Source organism: Vigna unguiculata, chromosome 1, assembly GCF_037176805.1.
Source record: "Vigna unguiculata cultivar grain cowpea cultivar isolate G323 ecotype 2 chromosome 1, ASM3717680v1, whole genome shotgun sequence".
NCBI classification, from domain to species: Eukaryota; Viridiplantae; Streptophyta; class Magnoliopsida; order Fabales; family Fabaceae; genus Vigna; species Vigna unguiculata.
In genome coordinates, this window is record NC_140792.1 from 44,956,367 (window position 1) to 44,980,409 (window position 24,043).

General features: G+C 35.8%; 2 protein-coding genes and 2 pseudogenes across 2 annotated transcripts; 3 read left to right on the top strand and 1 right to left on the bottom strand.

Annotated features, from left to right (window-relative positions):
• Nucleotides 1–519: 519 nt before the first annotated feature.
• On the bottom strand, nt 520–2,247 carry LOC114178686 (Chaperone DnaJ-domain superfamily protein). Its single transcript, XM_028064741.2, has 6 exons — nt 2,052–2,247; nt 1,800–1,892; nt 1,272–1,302; nt 1,081–1,104; nt 855–987; nt 520–744 (listed from the first exon to the last, which is right to left on the bottom strand). Exons 1-6 carry the CDS (start codon nt 2,115–2,117, stop codon nt 690–692), a joined length of 402 nt encoding a protein of 133 aa, XP_027920542.2. The 5' UTR covers nt 2,118–2,247; the 3' UTR covers nt 520–689.
• A 1,946-nt stretch (nt 2,248–4,193) lies between these two features.
• LOC114181482 (pectinesterase pseudogene) lies at nt 4,194–6,149 on the top strand (annotated as a pseudogene).
• A 5,980-nt stretch (nt 6,150–12,129) lies between these two features.
• On the top strand, nt 12,130–14,103 carry LOC114181366 (pectinesterase pseudogene; annotated as a pseudogene).
• A 4,429-nt stretch (nt 14,104–18,532) lies between these two features.
• LOC146889005 (uncharacterized) lies at nt 18,533–23,839 on the top strand. Its single transcript, XM_085666956.1, has 2 exons — nt 18,533–19,525; nt 19,607–23,839. Exons 1-2 carry the CDS (start codon nt 18,533–18,535, stop codon nt 23,837–23,839), a joined length of 5,226 nt encoding a protein of 1,741 aa, XP_085523082.1.
• Nucleotides 23,840–24,043: the final 204 nt, after the last annotated feature.

Consider the following 24,043-nt stretch of genomic DNA (forward strand, 5'->3'; position numbering starts at 1 on the left):
TTCTACTAATTTTAATAAGCAAAATATTGGACGGAAAGTCAGCTTTATTAATTTCTTTTTGTGAATAATTTGTCTGAACGAGTGTTTTTGCCAAATTCTGTTTAAAATTTTATTATAAGAATGAAGTACATAATTAATTATTTTAATCATCGGTGATGAGCTGATTTTCATTTTTTACTGATATTTAATTACTTTCCGTTTTGGTGTTTTTTGCATACCTTGTGATTAACGGGTACTACAATAAATCATTTTTGTAATCAAAATAGTTTTTTTTTTTTTTTTATTTTTAACCAGAAACCAAAACAAATTAATGGAATTTTAAAACTTATATAAACTACATAAAACACTATAAAAACCATTAAATAAACATATGCTTTTAAATTTTTTTTATTTTTTAAATAATTGGGACAATAAATTTGTGATCGTAAACTTGTATTATTTATAACTATAGTAATCTAGTCTAAGGGTGAGAACAGATTAATGCTACAAACTTCAACAAAGTGAAGCTGCAAGACATCCTTTCAAAGAATCAGATTGTATTAAAATCAAGATGGAATTCAGTTTACAATCTATATGATAAAATCACATAACTTCTATTGGTTCCACTTCATTTACCATTACATATAGTATACTATATTCTTCACAAATTACAACAAATAGATTATTACTGGATTGATCGAGAAGATAAATCAAGGTAGAAATGGATTATGTGAAGGGTATTCCTCCTTTTGCTTTTTGTAAGCCCTGCAACACAGTAGCAGAAAATATGTCATTATATGAATAAACACCCATTCATTTTCTTTGTTAAACATACGAAGAATGAAGAATCAGCCACGAGATTGAGTGTTGGCCACCTCGAAGCATTGAATCCTCCAAGCGCGACAGTTCCCAGAATGATTGAAAGGAATGGGACTTTAATCATTGCATGATTTTTTCTTCCTCCATGAGCCCTCGGAAATCCAGTTCGCACAACATGTGAATATTCAACTGAATAAGGATCATGCCACGTTTAGAAAAGGAAAAGAAAAACAGAAGTATAAGTTTAAACCACACACAGGAGGGTGCGGAAGACAAATTTACCTGAACCTGAAACATTTCTCCTACCTGTGGAACTAAGTTTATTCAGTACTTCAAAGGAGTGGCAAGAAAAATATATAAACAAATGCAGTTTTGTTTTTGTTAAACCCTTATGAGCAGTATGGAAATCTTAGAATTTGCTACCTTCAAGGGAAACTAGCAAATTCTAAGATCTCAGGGGTGTGGACAGTTACCAGATTGCAGACATGTGTAAGCCTCTGAAATCTGCAGAAAACAATAGAGTTCAGTTGGCCTTTCTATTTAACAAGGGGGAAATATGATAATAACAACAAGGACCATCCCCGTTTCAAGAAAATCAACGCCAGATATTGGACTCCTTCTCTGTAGTTGATCTAATTTAACATAAATTTGTTCCTTTACCATTGAAGGCAGAAAAAACAAGGTTCTCAGCATGTTTTATGATGGCAATTTTCTACACCTAAAATCATATGATATGGCAATTATGATCTTGGCCTAAATCTCTAAACCTTCATTCATAACACGGTTCACCATGTGTGGAAAATATAGCTCCAACAAATCAGATTATACATATTAGTTTACACTTTACAATGAACAATTTCTGAAGAGAAACACACCGAAATACGAGGCTTATGAGAAATGTTTTACTGTCATAGTCTAACACCAGGTCAAGTCACCAACCATCACCGGAATTCGTGCGATGAATTGGGAGAGGAAATAAAAAGAGCAGATGAACAGCTCACCAGTTTAAACTTAGACTCAGCAAGAGGCTTTTCATGAGACGGAAATCGATCAGGGTGAGATTCCCACACCTTCTTTCTGTAAGCTGATTTTACCTAAAACCAAAAAGAAACGACAAGAGCACCTGTTCATCGTCCAATATTTAATTTTCAATTGGGGTGATGATAAAAAAATGGGTAAAGTGGATTTTGATGTGCCAATGGCGATGGGAAAAATAAAAACCCTAGAAATTGGGAATGAGAAAATGAGAAGACCTGGGAAGGAGTTGGACGTGAATTGGGAGGGAAACCCAACAAGATTCTGGCTTCATGAACATCCATTTGTGAAGAGGAGTGAGTGACAGAGTAACATTTGACATCAAGCTTTGAATTTGATTGCAGAGTGCAGAGGCAAAGAAGGTAAATTCAAGCACCAACCAAAAACTTTTCCTTTACCAATTTACCATAAATTCATCAGGGGACTGTCAGAAAATTATTTAATAAACATTAGCAGCTGGCTGGATATTGAGTTTTGACCTTATTTTATTTTATTTTTTAATTTATTTTACAAAAACTTTAAATATTTTTAAAATATCAAATTGAAAAGTTTTATATAAATTAATTAAATAAATATTTTTACAATAGATCGTTGTTACTCATAAGATTCGAGCACACAATTTGAACGTGTGAATATTCAGAAGTAGAGGATCTAATTACTTTTTGCATGATAAGTAGTATCTTGTTTCAACTGTGTGTGGAAAGAAACTAAAAGCTGTAATCATTTAGGTAAAAAAAGTTTGAAGAACCAAGATGTGGTTTACTTATCACCACGTAATTTACTAAAGTCATATATATTAACCCATTTTATCATCTATAATGAATATTCTTCTAAGATTTTTTTACTGCAAATTTTCTTCACTTTTTTTATGAGATTTTTTTCCTTCCCTCCTTTAAGAGATATGTTTTACAGTGCAACAAAGGAAGAGATAAACAACCAAAAAATCAGAAGAATATGTGCCTAAGAAAATATGTAGAAAAAATTGTTACAAGAGAGTAAATGTAAAAATTATATATATATATATATATATATATATATATATATATATATATATATATATATATATATATATATATATATATATATATATATATATATATATATATATATATATATATAGGGAAGTAGATTATGGATTCTCTATTTAATTTTTTTGTATTGTATCTTCAAAATATATTCATTATCACTGATTTTAAAATATATTAAAAATATTTATAAAGTATCGGTATAATGTATCTTCAATGTTTCACAAAGAATAACATAAAAAAATTCCGATAGATAACCTTTAAATCAGAAAAATATCATCTCTAGTTTCAATATCATTATAATTTATATGCAAACGAAGAAGATTATTTTGATTTAATTATTCATTTTAATTTTACAATCAAAATGTACTTTTTCCACTTTAAACTATCTCTTCTACAGTGCCGCGAGCATACAAGATGGGGAATTTAATTTTAATTATACAAGAATTTCGTAGAAAATCTAAACAAACATAATTATTTTAAATCCTAACAATTATGTCCAAAATAATGCGTAAATGATAATTAACTTTTTTGGGTACCAAATGATCATACAAATATAAATATAGCACAAAAAAAAAAAAAAGATAGCTAAGAAAAGGAATTGTGATGATTTGTTGAGTACAGATACCACTTAAATTCTTCGGGACACTCGTATAAATAACACAATATAAAAAAAATCAATTTATGTATTCTCTAAATATAATAAAACCTTGAGCATAACATTTGATACATACTTTTATAAAAGGATAGATACATTATCTTCAACTCATTGTAAAAATAACATTAACGTTGATTTTATTTGTGTTATCACAAAAGATTCAATAGGTTAGAAAGTTTTATTAGGTGTAAGCGTATAACATAACAACAATAAAAAAGGTAAAAATAAAGTATCTTTCACTTTTTAAATGAGTTCCTTCCTATACTAAAAATATGACTTAAATTATTTCGTTTATTATGATTAAAATTAATTTATTTTTTGTTACAATTTGTACTATGTTGGGGTCATATGACACAACATGAAAATTAAAATTTGTATTAAAAACATAAAAATCAAAACAAATGGTTAGGTTAAGCTCACAAAGTAATAATATCAACATAATAATATAAGGAAAACGAACGAACAAATCGGTATAGAAGTTTTTACATTCTTCTACTAAGAAAAGGTCATACGTTGACAGAAAAAAAAGGATGAGATCAAATATAGTGTTTCCAAATAATGGTTGAACCACAACCACAACTATTAACAAATTTTAGAGTTTGTTGGATAGAATGGCGAGGAGAAAGGTGAAAGTAGCATTATAAAAACCAACCTATTGCTCATTATTCTTCACCAGCATCTCATCAATAGCCTCCCCCAAGGGATTTCAAGGGGAGGAAAAATAAGCCTCTAGTCTTCTTTTCAACCATCATTTTCAAGAAAAGGAGGTCCAAGGCAAAAAAAAAAAAAAAAAAGATGTCTGGAAAAGTAGTTATCTCCGCTGTATCTCTCATTCTCGTGGTAGGTGTTGCACTCGGCGTTGTGGTTACCGTTAATAAGAAGGGTGATGAATCCTCCATCCAAACCAATCAAAAATCCGTCGAGATTATCTGTCAAAACACCGATGACAAAAACCTCTGCCACAACACTCTCAGCTCCGTTAAGGGTCTTGACACCGCTGACCCTAAGGCTTACATTGCCACGGCAGTAAAAGCCACCATGGATAGTGTGATCAAAGCGTTCAACATGAGTGACAGGCTCTCCACCGAGCATGGAGACACAGACAATGGCACTAAGATGGCCATTGATGATTGCAAGGATTTATTGCAATCTGCCATCCAAAGTCTTCAACTCAGCACTGACATGGTGCAAAATAACAACATCCAAGCTGTACATGACCAAACTGCTGATTTCAAGAACTGGCTTAGTTCAGTTATCTCATACCAGCAGGCGTGCATGGAGGGCTTCGATGATGGCGAAGAAGGTGAGAAGAGTATCAAGGAGCAATTCCAGACAGAGAGCTTAGACAAAGTGCAGAAACTGACTGCCATCACCCTTGATATCGTGACTGGTTTGTCACACATCCTCGAAAAGTTTGGGTTGAAGTTAAACCTTAAACCTGCCTCCCGTCGTCTTCTTAGTATGGATGGGTACCCCACTTGGTTCTCTGCCGCAGACCGCAAGCTCTTGGATCAAATTAAACGTAAAGGATGGAGAGCAAACATCACACCCAATGTCGTAGTTGCCCAGGATGGCTCTGGTCAGTTTAAAACCATTGCCGATGCAATTGCTTCTTACCCCAACGGCTTCCAGGGTAGATATTACATATATGTTAAGGCTGGTGTTTATGATGAATACATCACTGTTCCCAAGACCGCTGTTAATCTTTTCCTATATGGTGATGGCCCTGGGAAGACCATTGTCACTGGTCACAAGAACTTCCGTGATGGAGTTAAGACAATGCAAACTGCCACTTTTGCCAACACTGCTCCAGGCTTCATTGCCAAGGCAATGACATTCGAGAACACTGCTGGACCTGACGGACACCAAGCCGTGGCTTTCAGGAACCAGGGAGACATGTCAGCAGTGATTGGCTGCCACATTTTGGGTTACCAAGACACCTTATACGTCCAAACCAACAGGCAATTCTACCGCAATTGTGTTATCTCCGGCACTATTGATTTCATCTTCGGCACCTCACCCACTGTGATCCAACACTCTGTCATCGTCGTCAGGAAGCCCCTTGACAACCAATTAAATACCATTACTGCAGATGGCACATCTGAGAAGAACATGGACACTGGAATCGTTATCCAGGACTGCGACATTATCGCTGAAGCCGAGCTCTTCCCAGTGAGGTTCCAAATTAAGTCCTACTTGGGTAGGCCATGGAAGAAATACTCAAGGACCGTGGTGATGGAATCCACCATCGGCGACTTCCTTCACCCTGAAGGATGGTGCCCTTGGGCAGGCGAATACTTTGAAGACACTTTGTACTACGCTGAGTACAACAATGCTGGACCCGGTGCTGCAATGGAGGGAAGAATTAAGTGGAAGGGTTATCATGGTCTCATTTCTCGCGAAGAAGCTGCCCAATTCACTGCAGGCCAATTCCTAAAGGCTGGACTTGGCGCCGGAACTGATTGGTTGAAGGCTCTTCGTGTTCCTCATGTCCTTGACTTCGCCAAAGCTTAAAGCCAAACACAATTTCTATTCATTCAATTTTATTTCTGAGAGTGTATGATGATGAGGCGTAGACAACTGTTATTCTTTGTAATTATCTTCCTCATTAAAATATAAAAATTATTTCACTATATTTCTTCTTTTATTTATTTATTTTTTCTTATTCATTTCTTATAGACTTAATTTGCTTAATTGCTTTGAGCGTATAATTATAATTATAATAATAATAATAATAATAATAATAATAATAAAACAATAATAATTAAATAATAATAATAATAATGATAATTATTATTATTATTATTCTTAAGAAAAAAAATAAAAAAAAATCCAACTTGTTATCAAATGTTCCTCCTTTACTATAGGAAGGAAATAACGGCTTGAAGTCATTAATGTGAGATGTTCTAATGATAAAGACATTCTTAATATGACTAGAGAGGAAATGGGTCAAGCCATAGAAAAAGAAAAAAAAAAGTGCAAAATTTACAAATGCCTGGCTATTGAATTAAAATTTTAAAAAAGAATGCAAACTGTATAAGGTTGGTGAATGAAATTACAAATGCGTAGTTAAGACCTTTGCAGAACAACACCGCTAAATATAGACATTAACTGTAGTTTGAAGAGTCTAGGCCTTATGAATCCTAACATTTGTCATGCTTCACAACCCAAATGCCCACATCAGATGGCTGTGCACTAACCCTTTAACAAGTCCAAACACACAAACACTACGACATTAGTTTCAAAACCTAATTAATACTTGTTTGCAACTAAGAATCATGATGGAAAACTGATACCTATTGATACAAACCTGGTACATTTACTGCATTAATCCAAGGATGAACTTCCTATTTTACAAAATAGAACACTCATGTGTTATTCCATGGAGGGCACCTAAGCTAAAGGCTTTAATTCTCTTACATATAATGTGCCTCCTTCTCAACACTCCTATCTATTGGTCTATCTTTGTTTTCCTAATTATTTTTGCTCCAAACTAATTAACTATTCCAATTGGAGTTATCAAATTGACGTGTTCCTACTTTTCTCTAATTGGTAACTCAATTGAAGAAGGAGGACTTAAACCTTGACACTTATTTAATAGGTTTAAGGGTTATAACATGTTGTATTGCTACATGAGGAGCATAATTAAGGATGACAAAAATATTTCCACCTAAGAATAAAATTCACTACGGATAGGGATAGAAATAGGGATAGGGATAAGGATAAGGAATGTATTAAACAAGTATGTGTGAGTAATGGGTAACAAATAAATATACATTTATTAATAAGACGGGAACGAATATCATACTACATGTGTCCATGGATATCCAATACCTGTTAAAAAATAAAATTACAATTTATTCTAAATTTTAGGTTTCTTTTATTAGGTTACTTTAGTGAAATGCTTGTGTTGTTGTTCTGGCAAAAAAGTATTGAAATCGATTAGTCAAAAACATTCAGAATTGTGATCTCCCCTTTCTTCACTTTTTAGGGTCCTTTTATGTTGATAGCCTCCGACCTCTTTCATTCTCACATGATACCTATCTATTAATTGTTGCTATCATGTGTCTCTTCTTTAACTATGCAACTCTTTCCATGTATTCAAAGATTACTCACTTAATTAACATTAAATATCTTTTATTACATCGACATTTAACTTACTAACTGAATCGGCCTTAAGCCTATCATCATTGCACTTCCTCTCTTTCATTAATTCGGTTTTCTTTTTTGTTGTTTCTCTCTAGATTTTTGTTCTCCATCTCGATTTGGTGTCCTATATGCTTCTTTGTGCATTTACCTAAAATTGACAAATAAACTCGTTCTTATGAGTATTATTTGAACCTATTATTGATTTAACAAAAAATATTTGTATTAACAGGATATGGTTATAAGTAACCCACCCATCCATGTTTCCATACACTCTCTAATACTATACATACATACATATATACATACATACATATATATATATATATATATATATATATATATTATCTTCATTTTTTGTTTTATAACTATTTTTTTTCTACACATATTTTCCTCTCACTTGTAATTATTTGAATTGTTTCATACCTATGAAATTCACTAACATTTTCAATGCAATCTCTCTTTTATCATAATAATAGTTGTGCAGTTATGCTAAAATGGTATATTATTAATTAGAGTCAATTAAATAGTTTTGTTTCTCATATTTGAATATTTTTATTTATTTTTAATATTTTAATTTATCATTTTTTTACATAAAAATATTTGACTCTAAATTTTAAGTGTTCAATCTCATAAGCATTTTATTGAGTAGGTAATATAAAAAATTTATCTTTTTTATTCTCTTTGATCCTTCATTTTTGTTTCATATGAAGAATTACTTTTGTTTTGCTAAATTAATTTTTATTATCTCTTAACACTTCGACTATACTTTGATATCTAAGAAGTTTTTCTTAGATTTATTTTATGTACTTTTCATCTTATGATGCCTTTAATTATTTTATTTTTATCATTTTCATAATTTTTTATATAATTATTTATATTTTCTCATAAGAGTAATTCTATAATATAGCAACCTAATGTCATTGTCATGAATCTTCTTTATTATCATCCAACATAGATCGAAGTTCAAAAGTTCAAAGTCCTATACTAAATTTTGGTTATTACTAATTTTATTTTTCTTTCTTTGTGCAATTTTGTTCAATTGGTTTATTATAATTTTTATTAGTGTAAAACAATATTTAACTAGAATTTAGAGAAAGGAAATAAAGAGACATTTAAAATATTTTTGAACTTGGATACTTATTTTTTTATAAATTTTTAAAAATATATTTTAATTATATCAACTTTATTTCATTGACGTTTGAGAACTTAATCAATATTTTGGTTATGAGAAAATTATATTTGGTACTGTAATTTGAAATATATGCAATTTAATTTATTTCAAATTATCTAATATTAAAAAAACAAAAATAAATTTATTTAATATTAAATATTTGATAATATTATGTTTTATTTTTGTGATTTTTTATTTTTTTATAAAAATTAATTAATTGATAATAAAATAATAAATAAACAAATACAAACATAGATATGAGTGTATACCAGCAGGGATGGGGATAGAATGAGTATGATGGATATATGGATGAATTTTTTCTTTAAGAATGGATATGAAATAATGAAACATGTCATGTTAGTTATTACTTACATTATTTTTCTTAGGTTTTATGGCTTGACTATTACGATCTTATATTTTTCTTTAATATAAGGATTATGTATGTTTAATTTATTTATTAAATAATTAAATAAATTGGTGGCTGATTTCAAGACTCAAACTCTTAGCTTTTGCTTCTTCCAAATCCCAATTCTAATGTTTTATCTGTTGTGTTTGATTGTGATCCAATAATATCCTTTGCAATCTGAATTTCCTTTATCAATACCCAAGCGTTCTTCAAAGTTATGACGGTAGAGTAGTTTTTTCCAATTAACTCAAATGACATTGTATTTTAATTGACACTGATATTTAAAAGATAATTTAATGTTTTCTTATGGTGGTTTTATGTGGAGAGTCTAATACCTTCAAACACAGTCACAAACACATGTGAGAAGGACAAATGAAAGAAGTATAAAACTATAAAGACCACTCCTGTTTGCATTGGTATTGGTCTTTTTGAGGCAAACAATGTCTTTAGTGCTACAATATGTTTACATTTTGAAATCTATACTGTCATGGTAAGGTTCTCGTCGTTGCTTCTAAGTGGTACCCAAGAAACATGCCTCCAGCAAATCGAATAATAATTCGCTATGATTGTATGATCAAATATTTACCAGCAAGACAAAGTTGTTTCAGTTACAGGCACATACTCTTTCACACACATAAGGTGCTTTTTTTATTATGTGTATTTGGAAGTATATTTATTTGCGATTTCTTTCTAAAGTTACATTTATATAAAAATTTATATTTGTGTTTATTTATTGTGTCATCTAGATTTAGTCTAGAGATTGTTCTTTTTATAATACATAAAAGATAAGTTTATGAACCGGATAAACGTCCATAAAAAAAAAAAAAAAAGTTATCACAAAGTTAACTGGACAATTGGAACAATGGTGTGAGCTTGTAAAATTTTCAACATATCTTTATTTTTATTATCTTTAGAAATTTGTTTCGTTTTATTTGTAAAATAGTTATAATAAAGTGTTTATAGTTCTTTATATCTCTTTACGGTAGGTTATAAATGTTATTTTCTCTTTTAATATTTTTTTCACGATTTTAATTTTAATTTTATTTTTTATTGTAAAATTGTTGAAACACTTCGAGTGTTTCTTTATTTTATATATTTTTTATTTTCGAGTGTTTCTTTATTTTATATATTTTTTATTGTCGATAAAATAAAAATAATCTACTCGATCTCATCGGATGTTTAGGTCATCTATATTTAATCCATTGCAAACAAGATTAACTAAAATCTTGGGAAAATATTCCGTTACCTTAATACAAGGACTAACTAACAAGGTGAATCAGTTTTCCACTACTCCTAAGTTTTCGAAGTCATTTTCTCAAGCTCGAGGCTTTGCTATGAGAAACCTTGAAAATGTTTTCATAAATAGAAAATGCAGCAACGGGAAAAAGAGAAGCAAAAACATTTAAAGAGGACCTGCTTTCTCGATTTAACCTAATTCTAGATCAGAATAAAATCCAACTCAAATAGCCTGCTGATCATGAAAAGTGGAAGGTGATGATATAGTGTTTGAGTTGTTAGTACTTACTTGTTTTACTATTTAAAGAGGACGATATTTTGACACTCAGAAAAATACATCCACTATAAAACCTAAAATATTACTATATATTTTAGTTAAATTTCTTTACTTTTTAACTTAAAATAACAAAAAATACTATTATATTATTAAAAAAAGTTTAAGTGGATTTAACTTTCTTGAATGAGTCTTAAATATACTTTTCTTATTTAGGATATGTATCAATGCACACTACCTTCGGTAAGTTTGTATGGAAACTGAGGTACAATTACTCTTTTATAAATGGAAAATGATTCCTTCACATTCATCGTTTTCTACTTTATAATCTATTATAATAATATAATAATGTATGTTAGAATTTTAAGTTAAAAATAAAATAAATATAATTAAAATATTATTATATTGAATTGTCAAATGATTTATTTTATTTGGTATCAAAAACCAACCTTTATAAATAAATATACAACTTCTCTTTTCGGATTAAAAAAAAAGTTGATCAACCTGCAAATACAGCCAATTTCTAGAGTTACCACACACTCCAATAGTTGAGTAAACAAATTTATGACCCATATAATAAACGTTCTTGAGAGTTTTTTTTTTTTATCACAACTTTTCGTTAGTTTTTTACTCCTACGATATATGTTCAGAATGGGAGAAAGAATGAGATAAAAAAAATCAAACGAATTATGTGACTAAGAAAAATATGTAGAGAGGAACTGTAAAAGGAATCTAAAATGTAAAAAAAATCTAAGTCCATATTGGTATATACTCAACAGGTTATTTAACCAATGTAAACAAAACATTGGTATCTATTATTACAAAGATCCAATGGATTAGAAAGTTTGATTAGGTATCAGCGTATAGTATGATGACATAAGAAAGTAACATTGAAGTATTCTTCTCTTTAATTATGAGTTTCTTCCTGGCTAACCCTTGAACAATATAACACATTATACGATTTTATTTAATATGATTAGAATTAATTATCACACCTCTTATTGGGAAGTTTCAAACACATTTTCTGTTTTAGTTTGCACCATGATGGGTTCATAATACGAGGTAATATAAAAATTAAAATTTGCATAAAAGACATAAAAAATATAACAAATTATTAGATTAAGTTTACACATTTTACAGTAATATACTACTAGGAACATAATAATAATAAAAAAAAAACAGGAAGAAATAAATGGGTATAAAAGTTTTCCACATTCTTCTGCCATGACGCAGTCATACTTTCTAGAAAAAAGGATGGGATCGTCTAAAAATATGGGTTGAACAACAAAGAGAAGGCCAATTATAGAGTTTGTTGCATCGAATTAATGGTGGAAGAAGGTGGGAGGAACACTATATAAACTCTCCCCTGGCTCATTATTCTTCATCAGCATCTCAACAATAGTCTCCCCTACATTTCAAGGGGGAGGAGTAATAAGCCTATAATCTTCTTTTTCACCATCATCTTGGAGAAAAAGGGGATCTGAGGCAAAAACAAGAAAGGATGTCTGGAAAAATAATTATCTCTGCGGTTTCTCTCATCCTTGTGGTGGGTGTTGCAATTGGCGTTGTGGTTACCGTTAATAAGAATGGTGATGAATCTACCATCCAAACCAATCAAAAATCCGTCGAGATTGTATGTCAAAACACTGATGACAAAAACCTTTGCCACAACACTCTCAGCTCCGTTAAGGGTCTTGACACCGCTGACCCTAAGGCTTACATTGCCACGGCAGTAAAAGCCACCATGGATAGTGTGATCAAAGCGTTCAACATGAGTGACAGGCTCTCCACCGAGCATGGAGACACAGACAATGGCACTAAGATGGCCATTGATGATTGCAAGGATTTATTGCAATCTGCCATCCAAAGTCTTCAACTCAGCACTGACATGGTGCAAAATAACAACATCCAAGCTGTACATGACCAAACTGCTGATTTCAAGAACTGGCTTAGTTCAGTTATCTCATACCAGCAGGCGTGCATGGAGGGCTTCGATGATGGCAAAGAAGGTGAGAAGAGTATCAAGGAGCAATTCCAGACAGAGAGCTTAGACAAAGTGCAGAAACTGACTGCCATCACCCTTGATATCGTGACTGGTTTGTCACACATCCTCGAAAAGTTTGGGTTGAAGTTAAACCTTAAACCTGCCTCCCGTCGTCTTCTTAGTATGGATGGGTACCCCACTTGGTTCTCTGCCGCAGACCGCAAGCTCTTGGATCAAATTAAACGTAAAGGATGGAGAGCAAACATCACACCCAATGTCGTAGTTGCCCAGGATGGCTCTGGTCAGTTTAAAACCATTGCCGATGCAATTGCTTCTTACCCCAACGGCTTCCAGGGTAGATATTACATATATGTTAAGGCTGGTGTTTATGATGAATACATCACTGTTCCCAAGACCGCTGTTAATCTTTTCCTATATGGTGATGGCCCTGGGAAGACCATTGTCACTGGTCACAAGAACTTCCGTGATGGAGTTAAGACAATGCAAACTGCCACTTTTGCCAACACTGCTCCAGGCTTCATTGCCAAGGCAATGACATTCGAGAACACTGCTGGACCTGACGGACACCAAGCCGTGGCTTTCAGGAACCAGGGAGACATGTCAGCAGTGATTGGCTGCCACATTTTGGGTTACCAAGACACCTTATACGTCCAAACCAACAGGCAATTCTACCGCAATTGTGTTATCTCCGGCACTATTGATTTCATCTTCGGCACCTCACCCACTGTGATCCAACACTCTGTCATCGTCGTCAGGAAGCCCCTTGACAACCAATTAAATACCATTACTGCAGATGGCACATCAGAGAAGAACATGGACACTGGAATTGTTATCCAGGACTGCGACATTGTTGCTGAAGCCGAGCTCTTCCCAGTTAGGTTCCAAATTAAGTCCTACTTGGGTAGGCCATGGAAGCAATACTCAAGGACTGTGGTTATGGAATCCACCATCGGTGACTTCCTTCACCCTGAAGGATGGTGCCCTTGGGCAGGGGAATACTTTGAAGACACTTTGTACTACGCTGAGTACAACAATGCTGGACCCGGTGCTGCAATGGAAGGAAGAATTAAGTGGAAGGGTTATCATGGTCTCATTTCTCGCGAAGAAGCTGCCCAATTCACTGCAGGCCAATTCCTAAAGGCTGGACTTGGCGCTGGAACTGATTGGTTGAAAGCTCTTCGTGTTCCTCATGTCCTTGACTTTGCCAAAGCTTAAAACCCAACACAATTTGCATCCTTCAAGTGTGTGATGATAAGACAGAGACAATTATCATTCTTTGTAACTGAATTTTTATTTTAAAATATAAAAAAATAAAAAATAAAAAATATTCCACTATATTCTGATTTTGTTTATTTCTTTTTTATAACAAAGGAATTCAATTCTTAAAAACTTAATTAACTAATTTTTTTATCATAATAATAATAACAATAATAATAAATTACTCTGAAAATAATTTTAAGTTTTAAAGCATCTGAAGCATTTACATTCTTTAAAATACAATTTATTGTGTTCATTTTTCATTAAATTAAAATATAATTTACTATTAAATTTTGAACATTAACTTCAACCGTAGTTAGCTAGGACTAATTAGGAAGCGTAAGGCAAAAAAAATAAGGACTGAGTTGTGTTAAACTAGATAACAATGGAATTTTTCTTTTCCCATACTCAATATTCTTTTCATATACAAAAAATTATATACTTTACTTTCATATTCATTTATGCAAGTGTAGAATTTAGTTAGTAATAATATAAAAGATAATTATTATTGTAGATATCTATAACTATAAATTACTTATTTTAAATTGTTTCTTTATAATATAATTATTTATTTATTTTTTAAAAACTAACAATTATTTTTATATATTTTTTATAAAATTATTCTAACAATTATTTTTCTTTTTTATTTATAATTAATTAATTTTTCTATATTTATTTTATTTTACTTTTAATAAATATAAACTAATTTTGTCAAATTAATAATATTATAATATTATCATTTTCTAATATAATATTATAAATAAAATATGTACACATATATAATAAGTAATTATAGGTTAAAATACTCCCTTCGTCCATGTTTTTATTGAAAAATCTCAAATAGGTCATAAGATTTTTTTTAGTCTCAATTAGGTCCATATTTTTGAAAATGTGTAACAATTAGGCCTTAGTATAGAGTTAACAGTGTTAAGGATATGCCACGTGTCAGTTTCTCATTTTTTTGAATTTTTGAATTTTTTGAATTTTTTTTTGAATTTTTTTTTGAATTTTTTTGAATTTTTTTAATTTTTTTTTGAAAATTATTCATGTCACGTATCACATCAATATTGTGCCACGTGTCAAGTCAGTAAGGTGACATGTGTCAAGTCATTGTTTGAATCTCAATTTGGTCCATATATTTGTTATTTTAATTATATTTCAGTACATTTTTTTTTTAATTTTCAATTTTATCATTTCCAAATTGAGATCAAATTTAACTTTTATATAAATTTTATAATGATATTTTTATTAAATATTTTAATAATATTAAGTTTATTTTATATTTTGTTTTAAAATTTTAAAATATTTATTTTAACTTGTTACAAAATTGTTTTAAATAATTTATATACAAATGTTAGAGTTGGTTTAAAATTAAAAATTTTATAAATTTAAATATAAAATTTTAAAACAATTTTGTAAAAAGTTAAAATAAATATATTTAAAAAATTTTAAAAAAATGGCCTAAAATGTAATAAAAATAACAAATATATGGACCAAATTGAGATTCAGATTTGACACGTGTCACCTTACTGACTTGACACGTGGCACAATACTGACGTGACACATGGCATGAATAATTTTCAAAAAAAAAATTCAAAAAATTAAAAAAAAATTAAAAAAATTTTAAAAAAATTCAAAAAAATTCAAAAAAATGTGGAGCCGACACGTGGCACATCTTTAACACCGTTAACTCTATACTAACGGAATGGGCCTAATTGTTACACATTTTAAAAAATATAGACCTAATTGAGACTAAAATAATCTTAGGACTTATTTGAGATTTTTCAACAAAAACATGGACCAAAGAGTATTTTAACCTTTATTATAATGATGATATGTTGGTGAAGCAAAAGTAAGCTTATACTAATAATTTATTATTATAAAATATAGATTTGTTACAGTTTATTTGAAAATATTTACTTCTAACTTTTAAAAGTATTTATATGTTTTTTGCTTACAAAATAAACAATTATTCAATTTCAGTAGTATTTTCTTTTTTCAAATTCATCGATTTCTTTTCAGGTGTATTTTGTGAAATAAAACATAATTCTATTCAAAATTTATTAATATATATATATATATATATATATATATATATATATATATATATATATATATATATATATATATATATATAATCAAATCAAATAAGTTATCATAAGAAATATTTTTAATAGTACTTTGTTTTTATATTTTGGATTGAAAAAGAGAAAAATCATAGAAATGTGATGAGTAAATGAAATAATAATACAAATACTGTTAGTTTGTCATAATCTTTTTATTAGCGAGTGGTTTTTTTAAATTTCAGAGAAAAATATCTTAGTCTTGTATTTTTATAAACATATATAATTTATATTTGGTGGAGAGAAAATTTAAAAAAAAATCAATTTTAAAAATACAAAATTTAGTTTACTAATTTTTTATTTATTTTGGTGTCAAATCAATTAATTTTTAATATATTTTTATTTCTCACTTATACTGTATCGAGTTATTATTTGTTTATTTTATTTCTTCAATTTATTTGTATTCTATTATGCTCATCTTCACTTTTCTTTTCTCAAAATCAGTCAATCAGAAGATTAAAAAGTGAAAGGAGTACAACATTATTTATTGAGTTCCTTATATATTAGATGCAACTGAAAAAAAAAATACTAATTGTTAACCCAGAAAAGTATGAATTTTAAAATAATTATATTTTGTTTGGTTAATAAAAATATTTTATATTATGTATATATTATTTTTATTAAAACTAAAGATTAATGTATTATTCATTAATATATTAAATAATTTAATAAAATAATATAGCATATTTGGTAGAAATGTTTTCAAAAATAACTTAAAAAACTATGATAAGAAATGGTATTCCATTTTTTGTTATATTTGTTTATAACTAAATTTGTTTCTATATATAAATACTTTTTGGGTGTTAAATGTATATAAAATATTGATCGATTTATCAATCAGTGACTCCTTACTATTATTTTTAAAATATACTTTAATGAATTAGAAAAAGGAATGATATATTTAAATAATATGATTCATAGATGATGTTAGAGTTTGGGTTATACCAGAACACTTATATTTATTTGCGTTATCATTCAATAAAGTGAAAGTTAATTAACCAAATGAAGGTATTTGATAAATAAATTATTTTAGATGTTCTTTTAGGTTATAAGTTACAAGTTATTTAAGGTAACTTTTAACTCAAGTTATTTAATTTTCTTAAATAACTATGCGTTGCATTGCCCTTGATTTTAACAAATATAATGTATCGGTGTAAATTGGAAAATGAAAAACACAAATTTATGTAATAAAACTTATATAGATAGATTCTTTTATGCCATTTTTTATTCAATAATTAATTTATTAACTAATTTAAGAAGCACTTGACTTATCAACTAAAAACTTATAAATTAAGAATTTATAAGCTTATAAGCTAGAAAAAAAACTTTTAAGCTAATTTTGGCAAAAATTAACTGTCAATACACTTGAATCTTACCCTACTCGTTAAACTTATCACTGCCCATAAAAAGATATAGTTTCTAAAAGATACTTAGTCTTTGTTTGTTTCAAATTATGTACTAGTTTTAAGGAAAGAAAAACGTGAATTTGTTTGTACTGTATGTCCCATCGGTCAATCGACCAAAGATAACCCTCAGGGGACCATCGGTCTTACGGTCAAACGAAAAGCCACGCAGCATCGCTAAAGCATAAGACCATCGGTCAAACGGATAAAATGTCGGAACATCGGTTCATCGGTAGAACAACAGCGATGGACCTTCTAACCTCGAGGGCCCATCGGTCCATCGGTAGAACAACAGCGATGGACCTTCTAACCTCGAGTGCCCATCGGTTCATCGGTAGAACAACAACGATGGACCTTCTAACCTCGAGGGCCCATCGGTTCATCGGCAGAACAACAGCGATGGACCTTCCAACCTCGAGGGCCCATCGGTTCATCGGTAGAACAACAGCGATGGACCTTCTAACCTCCCTAAGCACCTGTCGGTTGATCGGTAAAACACAGATTGTTAGCTTGTTGGAAACATAACGGTATCAACCCAGCCAAGCGGCCGTCGGTCGCACAGTAAAATGACTTAAGTTAATAATTATCGGTTAAATGAGTCACTAATCTTCATTAAGGGGTCATTGAGCCGCGATTAAGAAACCTTAATTGCAGGCCCATGTCGAAAGCTATAAATAGGGCCCAAAGGTAGGTTGGTGAGAATCTTAACTTTCGCATTTATTACAGCTGATATCCTGATAGACCGATCGGCCCTTTCTGACTTATGCATCGGAGTATTTTAGGCAGGTACCCCGATCGTCGTCCCAACCGATCGAGCTGAGGAGTGGATTTTGTTGAAGTTACTGGAGAGGAGAAGGATAACGTAAAGTGAAGAGGTTCTTCTAGTAGGCTCTTGGTCCCTACCCCGAAACATTTTGGCGCCCACCGTGGGGCCGAGCAGTCTCCTTGGAGAACATACCCATATGGTGACCACGAGGAACCGAAACAGCAACATGGACGGAGGAAGGTTAGCAGATGATCAGGCGGACACTAGAGAGATGATACGAGCGATGCAGCAGAGAATGGACGAGATGCAAAGGAACTATGAAGCGCAGATGCAGATTTTACGAGAAGAGAATGCCATCCTAAGGCAGAAGGAAGATGGAATCCCTTCGACGCCTACCGTGCCCGACCCGAACAGGCTAAGTCGAGCACAACAGCATCGGGAGGCTGAACGGGTGGAGAGTCGCCTTCCACCTACGGGACATGAGCAATCACAACCAGCTCGGATTGAAAGGACACAGGCTTCCAGGGGAAATCTGTCACAAACGGTGGCGGAGAGTTCAAGAGCGAACAACGGGGGCCGCCCGTCGCGCCGACCGATCCCTGCGTCGGGGTCCTCCCCTTTTACTTCGTATATTTTGGAGACGCCGCTGCCGGAGAAGTGGAAAATGCCGACTTTTGACAAGTACGACGGCACGACCGATCCAGACAATCACATGCGGGTCTTCATGCATCAGATGATGTTCCACGCCGTCAGCGATCCCATTTGGTGCCGAGTCTTCTCGACTTCGTTGACTGGGGAGGCGTTGGAGTGGTTCTCCGAGTTACCGACCGGTTGTATTGACTCGTTTGCCACTTTGAAGGCAAGGTTCAGCACACAGTTCGCGCCCCTGAAACCGGCCATTCTGACGGTCGACAATCTGGTGAACATCCGACAGGAGGACGGAGAATCGCTGAGGAGTTACCTTGATCGGTACAATCGGATGTCGGTCAAGATAAAAGGCCTCAGCGACGAAATTGCGCGACATCACTTCTCTTACGGACTCCAGTCGGGAGTTTTTGCGGACAAGATAAGCCGTAAGAAGCCGCAGACGATGGAGGAGATGAGGGAACGCGCGACCAAATTCATACAGATGGAAGACATGCAGGAGTTTAGGGTGAAAAAGAGGGAGAAGGAGGATGCTGCGCTCCCAAAGCCGACCGCTCCTAGACCGAGCAAACCTGTAGCCCGACCCACCGAAAGGAAGTCACCGAAGTTCACAACCTACACTCCTTTGGCTGTTCCCCGAGCCAGGATCCTGTAGGAGGCCTTCAGTGCCGATTCGCTCCCAGCAATTAGGAAGAAGCCCCCGCCACCCGACGCCGACGGGAGTAAACATTGCCAGTACCATCGGACAATCGGGCATACCACCGAGGAGTGCCATACACTCCGCGACAAAATAGAAGAACTCATTCGGCAGGGACACTTGAAGAAATACATTCGGCAAGATCGTCCCCCGCGAAGTCCGATGAGGAACCGAAGCCCAATAAGAAGGATCCCCCCAACCCGGTCGGAGAGAAAAAGAGAGCCCGAGCGCGAGAAACAAAGTAGAGGACCATCCCGGTCACATCGGAGTCCAAGAAGAAGCCGCAGTCGTAGCCATGACAGACCCCTGAGGGGTTACATCAATACCATTTCCGGAGGGTTTGCCGGAGGAGGATCGAGTTCCGCAGCTCGAAAAAGGCACGTCCGGGCGTTGAAGTCGGTCCATCTGGTCGAGAGAAAGATCCGCTCGATGCCTCCCATCACATTCACGGACGACGACTTCAAAGCACCCGACCCAGATCATGACGACCCGATGGTCATCTCGATAGAAGTAGCCGAGTACGGGATCGGGAAGGTGTTGGTCGATCAGGGGAGTTCCGTCAACATCTTGTACTGGAAGACTTTCCGGAAGATGAACTTGTCGGAGGATCTGATCGTCCCGTTTAATGAGCAGATTGTCGGTTTCTCGGGCGAGCGAGTCGACACAAGGGGCTATCTGGACCTGCGTACTAGGATCGGCTCAAGAAAAGACGGTCGAGAGGTAAGGGTTAGATTCCTTTTAGTTGAAGCTAACACCTCCTACAATGTGTTGTTAGGGAGACCCTGCTTGAACGCTTTCGGAGCGATCGTGTCTACCCTGCACCTGGCCATGAAGTTCCCGTCGGACAGAGGGACAATTTGCACGGTACACGCGGACCAACAAGTCGCCCGGCAATGTTATGCCGCGGGATTGAAGGTCGCTCCTTATAGTCGCCCGCGAAAACAACACCGATCGGAAGTAGCAATGACGGACCTGGATCCCCGAACGAACACGGAGGATCGGCTGCAACCAGAAGGAGAGACCAAGGTGATCCTAATCGGAAGCCAACCCGGACAGCTAACGAAGATCGGGGGAGCCTTGAGCACGGAAGAGGAGGGGCTCCTCGGCGCAGTGATCCTAAAAAACAAAGATCTATTCGCATGGTCAAGCGCCGATATGCCAGGTGTCCACCCAGACGTGATGTCCCATAAACTAGCCATATTCCGGGAAGCCCGACCGGTCGCTCAGAAGAAAAGAAAGATGGGAGAAGAAAGAAGGAGGGCGGTCGAGGAAGAAGTGAGAAAGCTAGAAGGAGCCGGTTTCATCAGAGAAATTAAGTATACCACATGGCTAGCTAACGTGGTCATGGTAAAGAAGACAAGCGGGAAGTGGAGGATGTGCACAGATTTCACTGATCTCAACAAGGCTTGCCCGAAGGACGCCTACCCCCTTCCTAGCATCGATCGGCTGGTAGATGGAGCCTCAGGACACAACTTCCTGAGCTTCCTGGACGCATACTCAGGGTACAATCAGATCCCCATGTATGGCCCGGACAGATCCAAGACGGCGTTCATCACGGACCAAGCAAATTTTTGCTACGAAGTCATGCCTTTCGGCCTGAAGAACGCCGGGGCAACCTATCAGCGGCTAATGGATCGGGTCTTCCGCGGACAGATCGGTCGGTCCATGGAGGTATATGTGGACGATATGGTCGTGAAGTCGCAGACTGTCGAAGATCATGTACGCAATCTCGGCGAGGTCTTCCACCAGGTGCGCAGATATAACATGCGTCTCAACCCAGAGAAGTGTGTCTTTGGGGTGCCGGCGGGGAAATTCCTGGGCTTCATGTTGACCGCCCGAGGCATAGAGGCGAATCCGGACAAGTGTGCTGCTATTGTTGAGATGAGAAGTCCTAAAAACTTGAAGGAGGTTCAGCGGTTGATGGGGCGGCTGACTTCTCTAGCACGTTTTCTGCCCAGGCTGACAGAGAAGGTTAGGCCGATTCTGAAGATCATGAAAAAGCAGACTACGGAGAAGTGGGATGATCAATGCGAGGCGGCATTTCAGCAAATAAAGGAGATGATCAGCAGCCCACCAATAATGAGTCGACCGGTAGAAGGACTACCTCTGCAGTTATACCTGTCGGTATCAGACGACACGATCAGTGCGACCTTAATACAAGAAGTCCCGGAGCAGCGACCTGTTTATTTCATCAGCCGAGTTCTACAGAGTGCAGAAACGAGGTATCAGCTGATAGAGAAGATAGCCCTGACACTATTAACGGCTGCACGCCGGTTGCGCCAGTACTTTCAGAGTCACCAGGTGATCGTCCGAACCGACCATCCCATAGCCAAGATACTCCAGAAGCCCGACTTGGCCGGTAGGATGATCGCCTGGTCGGTTGAGTTATCGGAGTTCGGTCTCAAGTACGAGCCTAGAGGATCGGTCAAAGGACAGCATTTGGCCGACTTTGCCGCCGAACTCCACGGACCGGTCCCTTCGACCGAGCAAACGTGGGTCCTCTTCGTTGACGGGTTGTCGGACAAACGAAATGCTGGAGCAGGAATAGTCATAGAAGGACCGAACGGCTTCACGGTTGAGCTCTCCTTGCAGTTTAAGTTTAAAGCCTCCAATAACCAAGCGGAGTATGAAGCGCTGATCGCCGGGTTAAGACTAGCAAAAGACTTGGGCGCGACGAAGTTGAAGTGTAACACTGATTCGAAGCTCGTGGTCGGGCAGGTGCAGGGTGAATATCAGGTTAAGGATGATTTGCTGCTTCAGTACTATCACAAGGCCGTTGAAGCCATGAAAGAATTCGAAGAGGTTACCATCCATCACATCCCCCGAGCGGAGAATGCCAGAGCCGATAGGCTATCCAAGCTGGCGGAGGGAAAGGAGAAGGGCCAATTGAAGACAATTATCAGGCAAACCCTGATGAGACCTTCAGTGGGAGAATGTGCTGCAGCGGATCGATCGGCTGATTGGACCGGCGAGGTGCGAGAACTCTTAAAGAGGTGCGAGGCTGGAGAGGAGGCCAGACCGACAGAGAGAAGGCGAGCACTCCGGTTCGTGATCATTGGAGAAGATCTATACAAAAGAGGCTTCACAGCGCCGCTCCTCAAGTGCCTATCAGCAGACGAAGCGGAGTACGTCATGAATGAGGTCCACAACGGCATTTGCGGAATGCACACCGGTCGGAGGACGATGAAAGCAAGGATACTCCGAGCGGGATATTTTTGGTCGACCATGGAACAAGACTGCGAAGCCATGATACGCAAGTGCGAGGGATGTCAAGCCCATGGAAATGATGTGAAGAAGGCTCCGACCGAGTTACACAGCTTAACAGCTCCATGGCCGTTTGCTCAATGGGGCATGGATATCGTCGGACCTTTCCCGGTTGGCCGAGCGCAGAAGAAATTCATACTTGTAGCAGTAGATTACTTCACTAAGTGGGTCGAAGCAGAGACTCTAGCTAATATTACCGCTCGGCAGGTTCACTCCTTCGTCTGGTGCAACATCATATGTCGCTTCGGCCTCCCCCATACGATCATCACCGATAACGGTCGTCAGTTCATCGACAAGAAGCTGAAGGACTTCTATAAGCAAGTGGGGATACGACACGTGACCAGCTCGGTCGAACATCCACAAACCAACGGCCAGGCTGAGGCCATGAACAAGGTGATAGTGGCTGAGTTAAAGAAGAGGTTGGGAGAAGCCAAGGGAGCGTGGGTCGACGAGCTGCCACAAGTCTTTTGGGCCTATCGGTGCACGCCTCACGGGACGACGGGGGAATCTCCTTTCAACCTGACATACGGTACAAACGCCAAGCTGCCGGTCGAAGTAGGGGAACCGACCCTTCGGCGGGAAATGCAAGACTTGGAGGTGAATTGTGGACGAATGCGCGAGGAGTTAGATTGGATGACCGAGCGAAGAGAACGAGCGGCCGTGCAAGCTGAAGCGTGCAAGAGAATGGTGGCAAGAAGGTATAACGCGAAGGTCAAACCAAGAAGTTTCGTCAAGGGAGATTTAGTCTGGAGAAAAACCAATGACGCCCGAAAGAAGTCGACACAGGGAAAGCTAGCACCAAACTGGGAGGGACCGTTCCGCGTGACCGAGAGCTTGCAAAACGGAGCCTATCGGCTGGAGCACTTAAGCGGCAAAGAAATACCCAACACATGGAACGCGTCACACCTCAAAATGTATTACAGTTAATTATCAATAAAATGAGCGTTTCATCCAACTTCATCTAACGATCTGACCGACGGGACTCCCTACGGGACCCAAGCGAAGCCTGATCGATCGAGACAGGGACCTCCAAGAGGAGGTCCCGCTCTGTCAGCACCGATCCAAGCGATCTAATTACCCTACGGGAAAACGAGTGACACGAGCTGTCCTAACCGATAGGGGTATAACACC

Bases quoted from the DNA above. Each gene is read 5' to 3' on its own strand.
- LOC114178686 (XM_028064741.2), bottom strand. From the start codon at position 2,117: ATGGATGTTCATGAAGCCAGAATCTTGTTGGGTTTCCCTCCCAATTCA. The intron at 1,893-2,051 runs GTCTTCTCATTT...TTTTGGTTTTAG, and splicing joins CACGTCCAACTCCTTCCCAG to GTAAAATCAGCTTACAGAAA. The intron at 1,105-1,271 runs GTAACTGTCCAC...TTAGTTCCACAG, and splicing joins TTACACATGTCTGCAATCTG to GTAGGAGAAATGTTTCAGGT.
- LOC146889005 (XM_085666956.1), top strand. From the start codon at position 18,533: ATGGACGGAGGAAGGTTAGCAGATGATCAGGCGGACACTAGAGAGATG. The intron at 19,526-19,606 runs GTAGCCCGACCC...AGGATCCTGTAG, and splicing joins CTCCTAGACCGAGCAAACCT to GAGGCCTTCAGTGCCGATTC.